Source organism: Dermochelys coriacea, chromosome 7 (genome assembly GCF_009764565.3).
Source record: "Dermochelys coriacea isolate rDerCor1 chromosome 7, rDerCor1.pri.v4, whole genome shotgun sequence".
Taxonomy (NCBI): domain Eukaryota; kingdom Metazoa; phylum Chordata; order Testudines; family Dermochelyidae; genus Dermochelys; species Dermochelys coriacea.
Genome location: NC_050074.1, coordinates 11269647 through 11285219, shown reverse-complemented (window position 1 = coordinate 11285219; position 15573 = coordinate 11269647). Strand labels below are relative to the sequence as shown.

The following is a 15573-nucleotide window of genomic DNA, read 5'->3' as shown; positions in this document are numbered from 1 at the left end:
AATACAATCATCTCTGATCCTCCTGATGGATCCAGAGACCTGTCAAACAAGGTGGGTCATGCAGAACCCTGTGGAACCCTGCTAAAGAGAGTTGTGCGTGCAGGTGAACAGTGACCCAAAACCATTCTTTGGGAGCTCTTAAAGAAAATAGCGGAGCCATTTGAGCACAGATTACTCCTGGGAGAATTTTGCACCAAAAATTAAAGGTTTTGCATGCAGTATTTTAGAATTCTGCAAAATACTGCATATTTTATATGTCAAAATAACAATATAATCATGCTACTTTCAATTATTTTGGTAATTTATTTCATAATACCTGTCAGCAAGTATGTCTGTAACAATACAAACAACAAAAAAGATTCAGGAAATATTTTTTAACAAATAGATTTCTTACTAGGCATATTAATACAGAACTTTGAGTAATAATTCATTTAAACTACAATACAGAAGTGTATTTTCCGCATTCTTCAGAAGCAGTGCAAAGGCTTGGGGGATTCGGGTAATGGAGGAGCTGAGGGAGAGAGAAGTAATTGTTTGGAAGGAGCCTGGGAGTGAACCTAGAGGGTTGTTGGGTGTGGGCGGGAGAAGTATTGAACAGTTGTTTCTTTTCTGGTGGGGGGTAAGGAATTGTTGGGGAGCCTCTCCCATGCAGACTCTGGCTTATCCCTAGCCTCTCTCATTCAGTCAGGCACATCTGTCTCTGTCCCCGCAACTAGCTCTTCTGAACTCGTATATGCGCCTCCCCCGCAGTAGTCCCATGTGCCCTGTGCTTTCTGTCCTCCCCTCCCCCATGCCCTGTACCTCCTCACCTGGCCCCATGAGCAGGGCACTGTGAGGAACCCAGCATCTTCTCCTCTCTATCTGCAGCTGGCTGCTCCCACCCAGGAGCACCTGACATCTGTTCTGGCGCCAGAGTAGCTCCTGGTGGGTGAAAGACATAACTAGCATCTCTAGCAGACTGTATTTTCTGCGGACAAAAAAAATTCTGTGGGGGACATGAATTCTGCACATTCACAATGGTGCAGACTTCCGCCAGAAGTAACAGATTTGTCAGCAGCACCTGATGTTTTGCACTCCTGAATAGAGATGTTGACATTCAAAAGCAACTCCGGAATTTACCCACAGGCTTTCATTAGCTAAGAAGGACATGGATCTAATTTGTATACTGGTATGTGAACCACACATATGCACACGATGAATATATACTTATGCATTTGGTACTTAAATGACATTTTATGTACAACTACTAAATTATCCCCAATATAATTTTCATGGCTTAACATTGAACTTTGTAACTATAGTTTATATTTTTCACCAGGCCAGATAGTGTCATTTTAAAGAAAAAAAAAATCTAAACAGCAGTAGATAAATTAATGCAGACTTTGTTATTGCTGAAATCTGTAAATGATACAAAATCCTTTGTTGATCTTCCATTTTCCTTTCTTTCTCTGGAAACTATAGGGTCGTCTGATACTAGAAAATTTTTTCTAATAGTTTAAAAAATTAGTAAAACAAAAAAAGCCTGATTCATAGATTAACTAGTAATCTTTTCATTAGCTACACTTTGACTAAAGTATCAACTTTGGGATTCTTTTCTTTTGTTATGATACAAAACATTTCTAGGTACCTCTGCTGAGCTAGCCGAGGAGGAGGAGGAAGAGGAAGAATTTGACTGGGAAATTGAACAGACCCCTTATCATGAAATTGCAGAAAGCACTTTACATTTACAATGCTGCTATGGGTTTGGAAATTTGAAATCAGGAGTTTTCCAACGATTGCAGGTGTGTGATTTTTCTTTAAAAGCGACCGCTATAAAGTTTGTAGTGTTCGGTATGATCTAGCATGCTGATTTCAATTGGACTTAAAGTCAGTGCAATAATGTTTCAGACGTGTTCAAATTAGCAACATGTATTTGTCCAGAACAAATCATGCCAAATCAACCTCATTTCCTCCTTTGACAGGTTTATTGGCCTGTTGGATAGTGGGAAGCAGTAGATATGATATATCTTGATTTTTTGTAAGGCTTTTGACACAGTCCCACATTACATTCTCATAAGCAAATTAGTGAAATGTTGTCTAGATGAGATTATTGTAAGGTGGGTGCATAACTGGTTGAAAGACCATACTCAAAGTGTGGTTCCCAGTGGTTTGCAGTAAAACTGGCAGGATGTATCTCGTGGGTTCCCACAAGTGTCAGTCCTGGTTCTGATACTACTCAGTGTTTTCACTAATGGCTTGGTTAATGGAATAGAGCATATGCTTATAAAATTTGCGGATGACACCAAGCTGGGAGGAGTTGCAAGCCCTTTAGAGGACAAGGTTAGAATTCAAAATGACCCGGATCAATTGTAGAGTTGATCTGAAAGCAACATGATGAAATTCAGTAAAGATGAGCAAAGTACTGCACTTAAGAAGAATAAATCCAATTCACAACTACAAAATGGGGAATAATTGGCTAGGCAGTAGTACTGCTGAAAAGCATCTGGGAGTTGTAGTGGATCACAAATTGAATGTGAGCCAACAACATGATGCAGTTTTAAAAATGGCTAATATTCCTGTTAATACCCATCGGAGTGTTGTATGTATGACATGGGAAGTCACTGTTCCATTCTACTCGGCATTGGTGACACCTCTGCTAAAGTCTTTCTTAAACTGAGTTTTGGGTGTCTCAGTTTAAGAAAGTTGTGGACAAATTGGAGGGAGTGCAGATCAACAAAAGTGATAAAAGGTTTAGAAAACCTGACTTGTGAGGAAAGGTTAAAAAACCCTGTGTAGTCTTGAGCAAAGAAGACTAAGGGTGGGACCTGATAACAGTCTTCAAATATGTTAAAGGCTGTTATAAAGAAGATGGTAATTAGTACGTCCACTGAAGCAGAGTCAGAAGTAATTGTTTTAATCTGAAACCAGGGAGATTTGAGTTAGATATTAGGTAAATCTTTCTAACTATAAAGGTAGTTAAGTTCTGGAATAGGCTGAAGTCTTCATCATTGCAGGTTTTTAAGGACAGGTTAGACAAATGCCTGCCATCGATGGTCTAGCTTATTTGGTTCTGCCTTAGCACAGAGGGAGTGTACTAGATGACCTCTTGAGGACCCTTCAAGTCCTACTTCCTTATGATTCTATGTCATTGAAAAGATGGGTCTAAAAATGAGGACAAACAATGCTTTGAACTATCAACTTGGAAATGCAGATTTTATCTAATGCAAAATTAAATTATTGTATAGTCAATTCTGTTCTCTTGTCTGAATTGCCCAGCTGTAAAATAAGGAAAATAGTACTTCTCTACATGAAAGTGGTATGAGGATAAATATGTTAAAGATAATAATGCAATATAACGACTTAAAATACATAGATATGTTACAGATGTGGGAATGTTTTTAGTATTTATGAATCCAGTGTGCACCTCAGTTTCCCTCTGTGCTTTGTACTGCTATGTGCTGGGTGTAAAGAGCAGGAGACATAGGTGTTTTGTCACATAGCTGCCTCGCGTTACTGCAGATATTTGCTGAGGTGCACTGATCCTTGAATAGGGTAAAAGACTCCAGTTCGGAGACCATCTCAGTTGGATATTCTGGGCAGAGTTCATGGAGAGAAACGAGTGCCGGAGCCCAGATACTCGGTCTTGGAAGCGATGAGGCTGTGTGGCCTACCCTTGAGGAAGAGTGGGACCTCTTGGGGATCTGGAATGCTGAAGGGGTACCTTCAATGAACTGTTTAAAAGTTGAGGTGTAGTACATATCCTGTGGATCCATGGCAGTATATTAGTGAAATCAGTCACAAGACAGAGACGTAGGTTGTTTGTTGATAAACTGTTTTCAGAGTTAGTGCTAAATGCATACATCTTGTTTAATATAATTGTAAACAAAATCTTGAATTTATATTCAAAACTTAGAAGTGGATTTTGAAGGATATACTTTATAGTTTGTTGTATGTCTGTAGTCTAGGGAGAAAGTTCCAGCTAACTTGCAAAAGAAGTGCATCAGTCTTGACTAATTACTGCATTCTTGTCTGACTACATATGTTTGTCAGATATTCACAATAATAAAATTATTAACTAGATAGTAAAACTGCTTATGGTTTTAGAGTTATCTCAGAGTAAAATAAACTAAAAAGGACACTTCAATTTTTCATACTGGTGATACAGTTATTAAAAACAATTGAAATAAGATAGGTGTATGTATTATTTGCCTAGAAGAAACTGTTACTAACTTTGACCCCAATCCTCCAAGTTGTTCTGCTTGGGTAGACTCCATAAAGTCAGTGAGGCACTGCTCAGACACAGGAATCTATGTGTGTGGAACAATTTGCTGGATCGAAGTCTTAAACTGTAGGCTTAAATCTGCATTGCTAATATACAGTAAACAGTTTCTTTGTTTGTTGACTGTTTGTAGTTCATCTCCAATTTATTCCAACCTGGAGAGAATAAGGATTACATAAAGATATTCTTATAAAGGATAAAGATACATAAAGATATGTATTACATAAAGATACACAAATATGTACAGCATTTATTATTGTAGTAGATTATAGACCATTTACTAACTAATGTTTTGTTTCTGTACATAATACCAAGAGGTAGAAGTACTAGCTGTTTCTATCAACTCTAACTGTGATGCCAAGACCATATAACTTGGTTACTGCATGAATTATTATGTCTTAAAGTTGAAAAGTGAATTAACGTCAGGGGAAAGCTTTCATGTTCTAATAGCACGTGTATTAATTGCTCTGTTGCCATGGAATTCCTGCAGAAGTACATATTACACCCATATTAATGCCCCTTTAGTTTGACTATTACAGTGAAATTCCAAATTACTAATGATTTCCCACTTCAATATTAAGAGTGTCAATTTGTGCATAAACAGTCCTGCAATCTCAGGTGCAGAGTGTAGAAGTCAGTGGGGATTTGGGGATACGCAACATGTTGTAGGACTGGGCCCTAGAATTGCAAGAACAATAATGCCTGGTTTTTCTCTATATCTTTATTGCAATAGCTTTCATTAAGTATTGCAGATTTGAGGCATTAATGAAAAATAGTGCATCTTTTTCTTTGTAACCAAGAGAAAAGCCCAAACAGAATGTATAGTGTTTGAAATACCCGAGGCATTTGGCCATTTTTTATTTAAGCAACTCAGTCTGTATCTGAAAGGTGTGGTGCAGGTGAGCAGAACTGATTGAAGTAGATTTAACAAGGATAGCACACAATTTTCATTATTACAATCAACATGGAATCAACAGCAGATACATTATGAATCAAAAAGCAGTAGAATTATAAAATATGGAGGAAATACTGGATCCAGGTCAGAGCTTTTTTATTTCATTGTTTACTGTTTCTACTTTAAGCTAATGTCTTAAAAACAAAATAAATGTAATTATATTAATTGTGCATAAAAACAAATTTTGCAATGAAAGGCATAGCATTGTGACCCATAATTAAGGCTAAGATTTTGTCATGGATATTTTTGGAAAAGACACAGACAGGTCATGGGCAATAATAAAAAATTCATGGAAGCCCGTGGCCTGTCCCTGAGTTTTACTAAAACTATCCATGACAAAATGGGGAGCCTGGGCATCTGCCAGTGGACTGGGAGCTCCAGGGGTCTCCACCATCTATGTGGGCTTGGCGCTGCCTGGACCCTGCAGATCCCAGCTGGCACTGGCTGAAGTCATGGGGATCTTCGGAAGTTACTGATTCCATGACTTCCATGATCTCTGTGACTAAATCACAGCCTTACCCATAATGCATAGCTTTTCAGTAAGGGAGACTTGGTAGTGGCACCTATCATTCTAATAGCTCCCCTTAGTATAAGGCTGTTCAGCATTGCTTCTAAACTCTCATTTGCTCTTTTTGTTCTTGTTGCCTTTCCAGGATGAACTCAGTGATGTTATTGACGTTAAGGATCCAGACTTAACCCCTGCAGATGGACGCAGACAGAAACGACTGGAGACTGAGGCTGCTAAGTTTGATCCTGATCATTATCTGTAAGTACTACTTTATTCCTTCTGATGAAGTGAATTTACATCAGCTAAAATAAATGTATTTTGCCATTTAATAGATGATGGATTTTAAAATCTCTTTTGAAAAAAATGGGTTTACTTTTTATTTGCCTGACTCTTCATGTCTCATAACACTAGACTTTAGAGGGTATTCATAAGTGTGACAGTGACACAAGACATTGCTCATCCACTTCAGGCTTGCTTTGCTGGTCAATTAAACTCAAAGTCCAGTCTGTACTCAAGCAGAGCTGCTGCTGCTGTGAACTGCAGAATATTATTTCATGGTTGACCTCTCAAGCATCAGGGTAACCAATCCTTGCCAGCATTTTAGGTTGTAGACATAGTAGTTTTGTTTTCTCCTAAGTAACAATGGCAGTCAACCCATCTTAACCATGAGCAGATAAACATTCTCTTTTTAGATGGATTCTACAATGTTTCTCTGAGTTCTGTAATCATTTGACTTTTGCTTGAGTCACCCTTTATTTCTTGCTCAGATCCCATCCCCTTGTTAGTGAGCCCAGAGCAGTGCCACCCGGCCAGAGCAACCTGCTGGCTGACCCTTTAATCAGTTAACCGTTTAAACAAAATATTTTTTAATAAATGGTATTCTGCTATTGTTTAACAGTGCGATTAATAGTGTGATTAATCAATTAATTTTTGTTAATTGTCCAATTAATTGTAATTAATTTTTTTAATCGCTCGAAACCCCTAGTTTTTAGTGTATGGCAAATGCCTCTAGAGAATCTGGGATTGGTGTTTTTTTGTATGTGTACTATACACTGAAATAAATAACAAATGACTCTTTTCTCCAGTGCTGACTTTTTTGAAGATGTAGTCATTCAGCATGTTTTGAAGTACAAGCCCTGGTGGGTTGATGCTTATGCAAAAAAGATGGCTTCCCAGGGAAGGAGTCATCAGGAACATGTTAGTCGAACAACGTTGGGTAAGAGTGTATACGTTTCATTTAATTTGTATTGCTTCTGTTCCACATTACTTGCCAGAAAGCTGTCTTCAAGATGAAAAGTCATGGTTCTAGCTAGCAATTTCCAGTCATGTAATATTAATACCACCCTTTGTCATTATTTATTTCAAGGATGGTTATAATGATGTTGTTTTGAAGAGTTGAGTGTCTGTTTGGATAGAGATATTGGTCATCTCTCATGCAGCATTTATATATAAACTACTAGAGTTTTGTGCAATTCATTATTATGCAACCTTCTGTATCTTCAGAAGAAACTATAGTTTTAGCTCTTTGTCATCTGTTCTCAAGGATTATATTAGACACATCAGTGATCTGTGAAGACTCAGTTCCCTTTTAAGACTTTGCTATAGATTTTAAGGACCTCATGGAAACCGCTCAAGAGTTGACAATCATGAAATGTAATATCAAATCAAAACTGTCTTTGTTTGGACATTATTTTAGCTGGAAGGTGGAAATGCCCCATGTGTAGTTAGTATATCTCCTTTTTTCAGATTTTCGTAAGTCATTGTTCTCCTGGCACCAGATATTTCCTTTTTTTGAAAATACAGTAGTAATTAATTTTTGTATCCACTTGTGAATATGATGCAGACATTGTACTGTATGTCTCGTTGTTTAGAATCATTTGCATAAAGCTGTCCTAATATCAGCCAATATTTCTATATCATATATGAATCATCTTTAGAAACTTGTATATTATATTGTTCCACAGGTGGTTATTAGACATATATTTTTTATGTATCCTATGGTCTTCTTTCCATTCCTTGTTTTATGGCCTACAAGATGTGTTTCATCTTTAGAGGATGAACTTGTGACAGTACTATTAATGGGTATCTGTGTGAGATTACTACTACATAAAGTGGTTTTAGAGTTGACTGTTACCTTTATATATGTTCTCTGATAGTCATATCATCTCCTAGATGATTTAGGAACACAGGATTTGCCATACTAAATTATAATTGTTAATACATCAAACCTGGGATCCATATGCACAAATGTTACTTTGTGTTTCTAGGCTCTAGTTCCTTATACTCTGAGCTTTTACATATGAAATAGAAGGGAATCTGGGTAAACAGTGTGTGTTGCAACAGCTCTGGTGCATTCTCTCATTGATCTCTGTCCAGCCATTGCAGTGAAGCATTGTTAACACACATATCGCATAAATTGGAGACACAGTAGACTAAAGACATTGGACAAAAGTGTGAGAGACTAGGAAACAAAAAAGTAGCGAGGTTTATTTCTTTTGTTTGCTCTCACTGTTGACTTCTCATTTAATAAAGTTGTTACCACATTTGGCCATGTTACAGAATACAACAAAAATGAAGAACAGTGGGCAGATTATATTGATAGAATAAGTAGGGTTTTTTTTTTTGTTTTTTTTTTTGCAAATGATGTTCCTGAAGAAAAACATGGGGTTTATAGGAAATGACTCAGAAATTACTCAGAAGCTCGACAAGCCTTAGTGATCCAACTGGGAAAAGTTATGCAGCGATTGGGAAAGTCCTAAGGAACCATCTCTTTCCCAGATGGCTCATTATAGGGGAGAAGTTTAGTTTTGATGTCACAAACGTGATCAAAATCCCTAAGTCTGTTGCTGAATTTAAGAAACTCATGGCATTTTGTGAGCACTTGTGTAAATTTAAATGACTCATTAAAGGACTGTGTGGTGTTTGGGTTATGTAATGACAGCAGCCAAAAGAAATTGTTGACTGAAGGAGATTTGAGAAAGAAGCTGCTATTGTGTCAGTGGAAACTTCAGCAAGAGATGACAGGGAACTGAGTGAGAGTCTGAAACCAGTGGAGGCTGTTAAACCTGATTTAGATGTGATAGAAGAAATCACCATGAGAGGGAGTGCAGGTTCCACTTGGAGATCTGTCATTAATGCAGATGCATAAGGGAGCAGGAAGCCTCAAAGTACAGAAAATATGTACATGCTATGGAGGAGCAATCAGTGAGCAATCTGATGAATTCTCTATGTTTGAAGAAAGTATTAAAGCAATAAAATCAAAGACAGTGCAGCCAATTTGAGTTATAATGAAGATTCAAGGAATTCCTATTTATACAGAGTTAGAAGTAACAGGGATGTCACAAAAATATTTTACTCAGTACTTCCAAGGAAAATGCAAGTTGACTGTCTCCAGATCTGTATTAGTGATATATTCTGGAAAAGAACTGATGCGTCAGGGTATTGCCGAAGTGGAAGTGATATTGAAAGGGCACATGTAGGAATTGACACTGTATATTGTGGAAAGGGAAAGATTTCTCTTACTGGTTGTGAGTGGCTGTGTTATCCAATAGGACTGGGCAGTCATCTGATTGCAGTAGGCAAAGGTGCCGTGTGTGCCTGAACCAAAGCTCACTGAAGTCAATGGGAAGGCTTTTAATGATTTCAAAGAGATTTGGATCATGCCCATATTAAAAAGTCTCAGGAGGCTAGGGTCAATCCCAGCTGCAAAATGTCAGAGAGTTTAAAAGTACAGGCACTCTAGTGGCACAAACTAATATTACATTTATTATAATATCCTTTGAGATTGATTTAGATGATGCCCATTGTAGGATAAACCTTAGTTTGTTGGGCATGTCAGTTTATATATCACTGAAAGTGTTTGTTGTGTGCCAGACTGAATTTACAGCAGTGCCCATGGGGGCTGCCCTGTGCCCTCCCATGCAAGGGCACAAGGTGTGGAGTTGCCACTACCCTCCCTTGGTTCCTTCTTACTGTCCTCCTACTGCCTTCAATGAGACAGAACGCAGCAAGTATCTGTCCTGCTACTCCGGCTAAGCTTCAGACTTATTCCTTTTCAAACTATTTGAAGAATATTTCTTGAATGTTTCTTTTTTATTATATAGGGACAGGGTGGTGTTAAGGCCTTACCCAAAATTCATCCTCAGAGTGGTCTGAAACTTCATCTAAATCAATCCATCAAAAAAACACATTATGCACTGGGAGAAAATAAATTGCACACTAGATGTTTCCAGGACTTTGCTTTGTTATATTGATAGGACAAAACTATTGAGACTCACCCTCTCTATTTATGGCTATAGATGGGTGTTGTAAAGGTTAAGCCACCTCATCTCGGAGAATATCACAATTGGCTACAACAATGTATTTCCTTGTGTTAACAGTTGGCTGGTGAATCTCTCCCACTGAACATCAAGACTCATTACCGAGTGACATTTGCATTCTTCAGACATTTGCCAATATCAGAGATGTACAAAGCAATGACATGGAGTAACTCCCTGACTTTTGTCAAACACTGTGGACTTAGCAGCTGGGTCAGGACTAAGTTTAGGAGAGCAGTATTACAATCAAGGTTTGACTGATATAGCTGAAACTCCTCATTCCTCCCATCCTGAGGAGTAATTCTTGCCAGTCACCTGAAGTGGGATTCACTCTCATGCATACTTGAAGAAGAAAGGACAGTTACTTGCCTTATGGTTTCTTTGGTTCTTCAAGTTGATGTTGTCAGTGTGGATCCCCCAACCTGTTCTCTATCCCTGCTTTTCAGAGTCCTCAGCTACCAAAGGTTTTGAATTGCCAGGGAACTGAAGAAAGGCTGTGGTCACTCTGCTCTTGCATAGAAGCATGAGGAGGCACAGGGTGCATTTGCAACCCTGAGGGACACTGATGTGTTTTTAAAAAAATTAATAAATAAAAATCTGATCTCATGCTCATCAGATGCAGGCACACCTACAGTGGGTTCCGTGTTGACAACATCTCAAAGGACCACAGTTACTGTAGAGTGGGTAACTTTTTTTGTCCTTTATCAGCCTGTCTTTCCATGGCTTGAAAAGCAATGTCGGTGCAGTACATGTGTTAAGCTTTCATGTATGTATAGGTTGTATGCTGTATAGTTTTGTAGAAAACAAGATGATACACATTTACTCTTACCATGTTACCTTATATAATCAGATAATATGTATATAGTAATACTGTATTAAGTTCCATTTTATGACTTTCAGCTTTAAGGGACATTTCTTTCTAACTGTGGAGATGCTCATTATTCCTGACAGAAATTTATTGAAAAAGGAATCCATTTCTATTTGTGCCACTTGTAAGAAAATTTTAAAAAACACTATTACTTATATTGTATTTGTAAATCAATTAATGTCGCAAATGGTAAGTGATTTATAATGGGTATATGACTCAGTCCATTATGGAGTGGCTGTATAGTCAGAACCATTCTATTTTGGTGTTAGAGAGCACTTATTTGCAGAATTCAGTGAAAGTTTAAACTGAAAAGCAAAAATTTATTTTTTTGTAATTAGCCCACCTTCATCAACTTCACTGTCTTTTTTACTTTGAATGGGTGACTGAATGGAAATTTGAGGTAGCCTGATCATACTTATACCTATACATACTAAATACCTATAGAGGTAATAGAAGCCCAAAATAATCACTTTTTTTCAGCCTAAAGTGGTTTAAAAATGGACCCGCATCTCCAGTCTCCGTAAAATATTTTTTTAAATTTAGCATTGTCTCTATAAGTCCTCTAAAACAAGGGCTTACATCTGTGTTCAAAGTTCTTGCTCCTTATCTGGCCAACCCAGTGTGACCAGGGTCCCGGGATGGGGGTGCAGGGGCGGTTGCACATTGAGGTTACTCAATTAGGGCAAATTTCAAAGAATGGGGCAGACAATCCCCCTAACTGGTGGATATTCCAATACTTAGATTTACCAAGCCAGCATAGAACAGCTTCTACAATACCTTTCTGGTTACACAGAAGCGAGAAACTTAGTTCCCTTATAGCAACCCAGCCTTGGGCTTCCACCCAGACTCTCAAGTCAAATATGATGAGGATTACTGAAAACCTTATTCATTGTATAAGAAAGTTCTATCGATCCCAAAGGATCGGACAAATCACCTGTCAAGTTAAAGAATATTTCAGATCTTACCAATTCTTATTAACTAAACTAAAATTTATTAAAAAAGAAAAGAGAGAGAATATTGGTTAAAAGACCAGTATACCTACAGACATGAGTACAGTTCTGAGATCCATTTCATCAAGATGGTGAGCTTTGTAGTTGCAAAGAGTTCTTTCAGAATTAGTCGTGGAATCAGTCCAGTGTTTATATCCAGAGTGATCCAGGTGGGGCTGGAGATCTCAGTCTTACGACTTAAGCTTTCCCTGCATAAAGCATCAAGCATATCTGAGATAAAAAGGATCAGGACCCAGGAGTTTTATAGGTAGTTCCAGGCCTTCTCTTGACAGCTCAGAGTTCTTAGCTGAACAATAGGCAATCATCCCGACTCTGAAGTAGATCTATTTCCTAAGCATCACTGGTAATTATCTACATAGATTAACATAAGGCAATTGCCTGTTTTCTACCATTTGAAGGTGATTTGCTATATACATCAAAGAGAAATCAATACAATGATATCAATATATTTACAGTTCATTTAAATGTTCTCCTTTTGATCTCAGAATTAACAGAATACAGCATAGACAGGGACTGTTTGATTACATTGTTAACCTTTAACAGTATTTATGTAAACACACAAAAACACAAACATTATCTACCAATGTGTCCCTAAAGGTTGAATTTGGATCATGTATTCTGGCGGATGCTTAACCCTTTCTGGCCATGTGTCACACCCAGTAAAATATCAGTCTCCTTCACTTATTTTTTCTTATATCAGCTGGATGAATTGTTGTTTCAAAGGTGGTAGTCAATGTGTCATGCCTTTTATGTTGTAACTATCAACGGTGTAAAAATAGATGTGCCAGAGGCTGGTTAGAGAATTCTGGTTTGTGAGATAGTGGCAACCTGTTATCGAGTACAGGATGAGAGCCTGTACTCGTCAGGGGCCAGGAGGGCCATTTAGCCTGGGCCTTAAGCTCAAAGGAGGCCTCAAATTTAGACACTTGTTAATTTTTTGGCATTTAATAAGTTTCACAACTTGTTTTTATGCGCATCCCTATCGGACCAAAATGTGATACACACTCTCAGCTTAAAGCTGTAAATTTAAGCAAATAAGAGATGTGATTTGGTAACAGGCATAATTTTTTTGTTAACTGATATAGATTTTGTCATATTAAAGAGTTCAAAATTTTAAATATTAAAATATATCTGTTCTGATGGCACAAGATTAGACCGTGATGAACGTGTCCTCTCAGATCAGCTGATTATATAAACAAACCATTACTAGTGGCTGGTGCTGTATCAAGTGCGTATTGAAAGGTAGAGAATTGTTACATTTTAGTGTCTTTATATTTTTACATCTAGTTGATTAAGGAATTATTTGTGTGTGAGAGTTCCTCATTGTTATCTTCATATGGTAGCTAAAAGAGGTGACTGCTTGGTTGGTTGAGACCTAGCTTGGTAGCTTGGCCATCATCATAGGCTTTCGTAGTCTATAGGCCCAGATTCAAGGTGAAGATTTGTGAGGACAATCTTGTAGAGTGAGTTTCGTGAGGACACACGTTTTGAAATTTTTAGACATTATCCCTCTGTCTGTATCCATGTCTGTGTTTTATTTTATATATATATATATATATATATGTCATCCCTTTGTCTTCAGCTCAGCATGTAATATTATACCTTGTGTGCTTGAGTTTTGATTCAGTGATAAGGATAATAACCTGTCTGTCTGTTTCATTTTGTGTTCTTAATTAGTATTCCTTCCTTTTAAGTCTTTACAGCATTTGTGTACCATTCATCATTTGTGTACATATTTACAGTAGAAGATTTCAAGTGTAGATAAGCTACTTATTTACAGCAGAATATTTTAAGGTGGGTAGGCTACATATTGACCAGATAGATCACTATGAAGAGGAGATTTGAAAGTGGTGCAAGCAAGAGATGGCGAAAACAACTGAGTGAAGCAATAGCTAAGAGCTCAAAGCCAATAACTTCATTTCTCAAACCACTGGAAAATACACCTTACCCAACAAACAGATAATGAAAACTCTGCAACTGCAACAGGTGATATTTCAATGCCAATACATGAACATGAGGACAGTAGTCAAGAAGGAGATGTGCCAACAGTAACAGATGCAGCAGAAGATCCTTTGTACGATCAAGAAACTCGAGAGCAACAGGAAGGTGTCATCTTACGCAGCAAGAGCAATTCATGAGTACTGTACTTGACAGGTTTGTCTGTGACTGACATTGGAATTATTGACAAGAGCAATGCTGCCCAAATGCAATCTTTTCTTCAAATTAGTTGTTTTGAAATTCCAAGTAACATTCCACGAGATGCTGATAATCATACTTTCCCTATTCATGTGCTGACAAAAACTCTTCCAAATGGTGAGTCCTGCACAAGAGACTGGTTATGCTGGAGTACGGAAAAACAATCTCTGTACCGTGCACCCTGCTTCATTTTGAACAAAACTGCTACAAATGCATCGGTTCTCTCTGATCAGTCAGGATGGAGCATCAACAGAGGTTGGAGGAAGTTGAAAGACCAGATACCATCACATGACAGTTCAACATCACACAAAGAAAACTATGTTGCATGGAAATCAGCCAGTAGGGCAGTATCAGCTGAAAGTTCAGTTGAGAATTTACTCTTGACTGAACTCTCTACAGAAACTAATAACTGGAAAAAACTTCTTGAGCGGATCCTGAATGTCATCCTTTTTCTTTCCGAGTGGGGATTGTCTTTCTTTGGTTCCAGTCATCATATTGGTGATCGTGCAAATGGAAACTTTCTGGGCATAGTTGAGCTCCTCAGCAAATATGACCCACTTTTATCAGAGCATATTAAACATGTTCGAGAATCGCAAGAGAATCAAAAGCACATGCAAGTCCATTATCTCTCCACACGCATAGAAAACGAGTTTAATGAGCTATGTGGGTCATTCGTACAAACAACAATTCTGATGAGATTCGCAATGTCAAGTATTTTTCAATCATTGTTGATGCCACTCCAGATTGTTCTCACAAAGAACAGACTACTATGATTATTTGATAGGTTAGGATTGTAGACAGCTCAAAATGTCAATTGAAGAAAGATTTATTTATTTGATAATTTCACAAGAAAAACTGGAAAAGAAATTTCTGCTTGAGTACTAGCAATTCTAGAAGGTTTTAAGTTAGATTTTCAAGTCTGAATTGGTCAAGCCTATGACAATGGATCTAATATGGCTGGGAAGTACAAAGGTGTACAAGCAGTTCTGCTTGAGCATAATTCAAACTGTATTTTCTCCAGCTGTGGAAACCACACACTCAACCTTGTAGGTGTTGGCTGTGCTGAATCATGCAAGGAGGCAATTACTTACTTTGGAACTATTCAGCAAATGTACAGTAGCAGTCCACAAAGTCTTCAGTAGCAGTCCACAAAGGTGGTAAATTCTGAAGCAGTATCTTCCTGTTTCACTGCATGGGATGTCCAAAACTAGATGGTCTGCATGGATTGATAGTGTTCAACCAGTTGTGCAGCATTTGAATTCAATGAGAGAGTCTTTAAATGAGCTTGAATCTCTCAATCTCACTGCACAGGCTCGAACTGAACTTCAGTCTATCAAAAGCATGTCTAAATTTGAATTGACATTCTGATATCATCTTTGTGGATGAAGCTACTTACAATGATCCACCAAACTAACCTGGTAATTGAAGGACACAATGCTACACTTGATGTTGAGAGGGATAA

General features: G+C 37.8%; 1 protein-coding gene across 1 annotated transcript in view; it reads left to right on the top strand.

Annotated features, from left to right (window-relative positions):
* SHQ1 (SHQ1, H/ACA ribonucleoprotein assembly factor) overlaps positions 1-15573 on the top strand; it is a 102347-nt gene that overhangs the window by 10846 nt on the left and 75928 nt on the right. The window contains exons 5-7 of the mRNA XM_038411600.2: positions 1624-1781; positions 5867-5979; positions 6807-6937. Coding sequence (XP_038267528.1) covers positions 1624-1781; positions 5867-5979; positions 6807-6937 — 402 coding nt within the window. The remainder of the gene's footprint in view (positions 1-1623; positions 1782-5866; positions 5980-6806; positions 6938-15573) is intronic.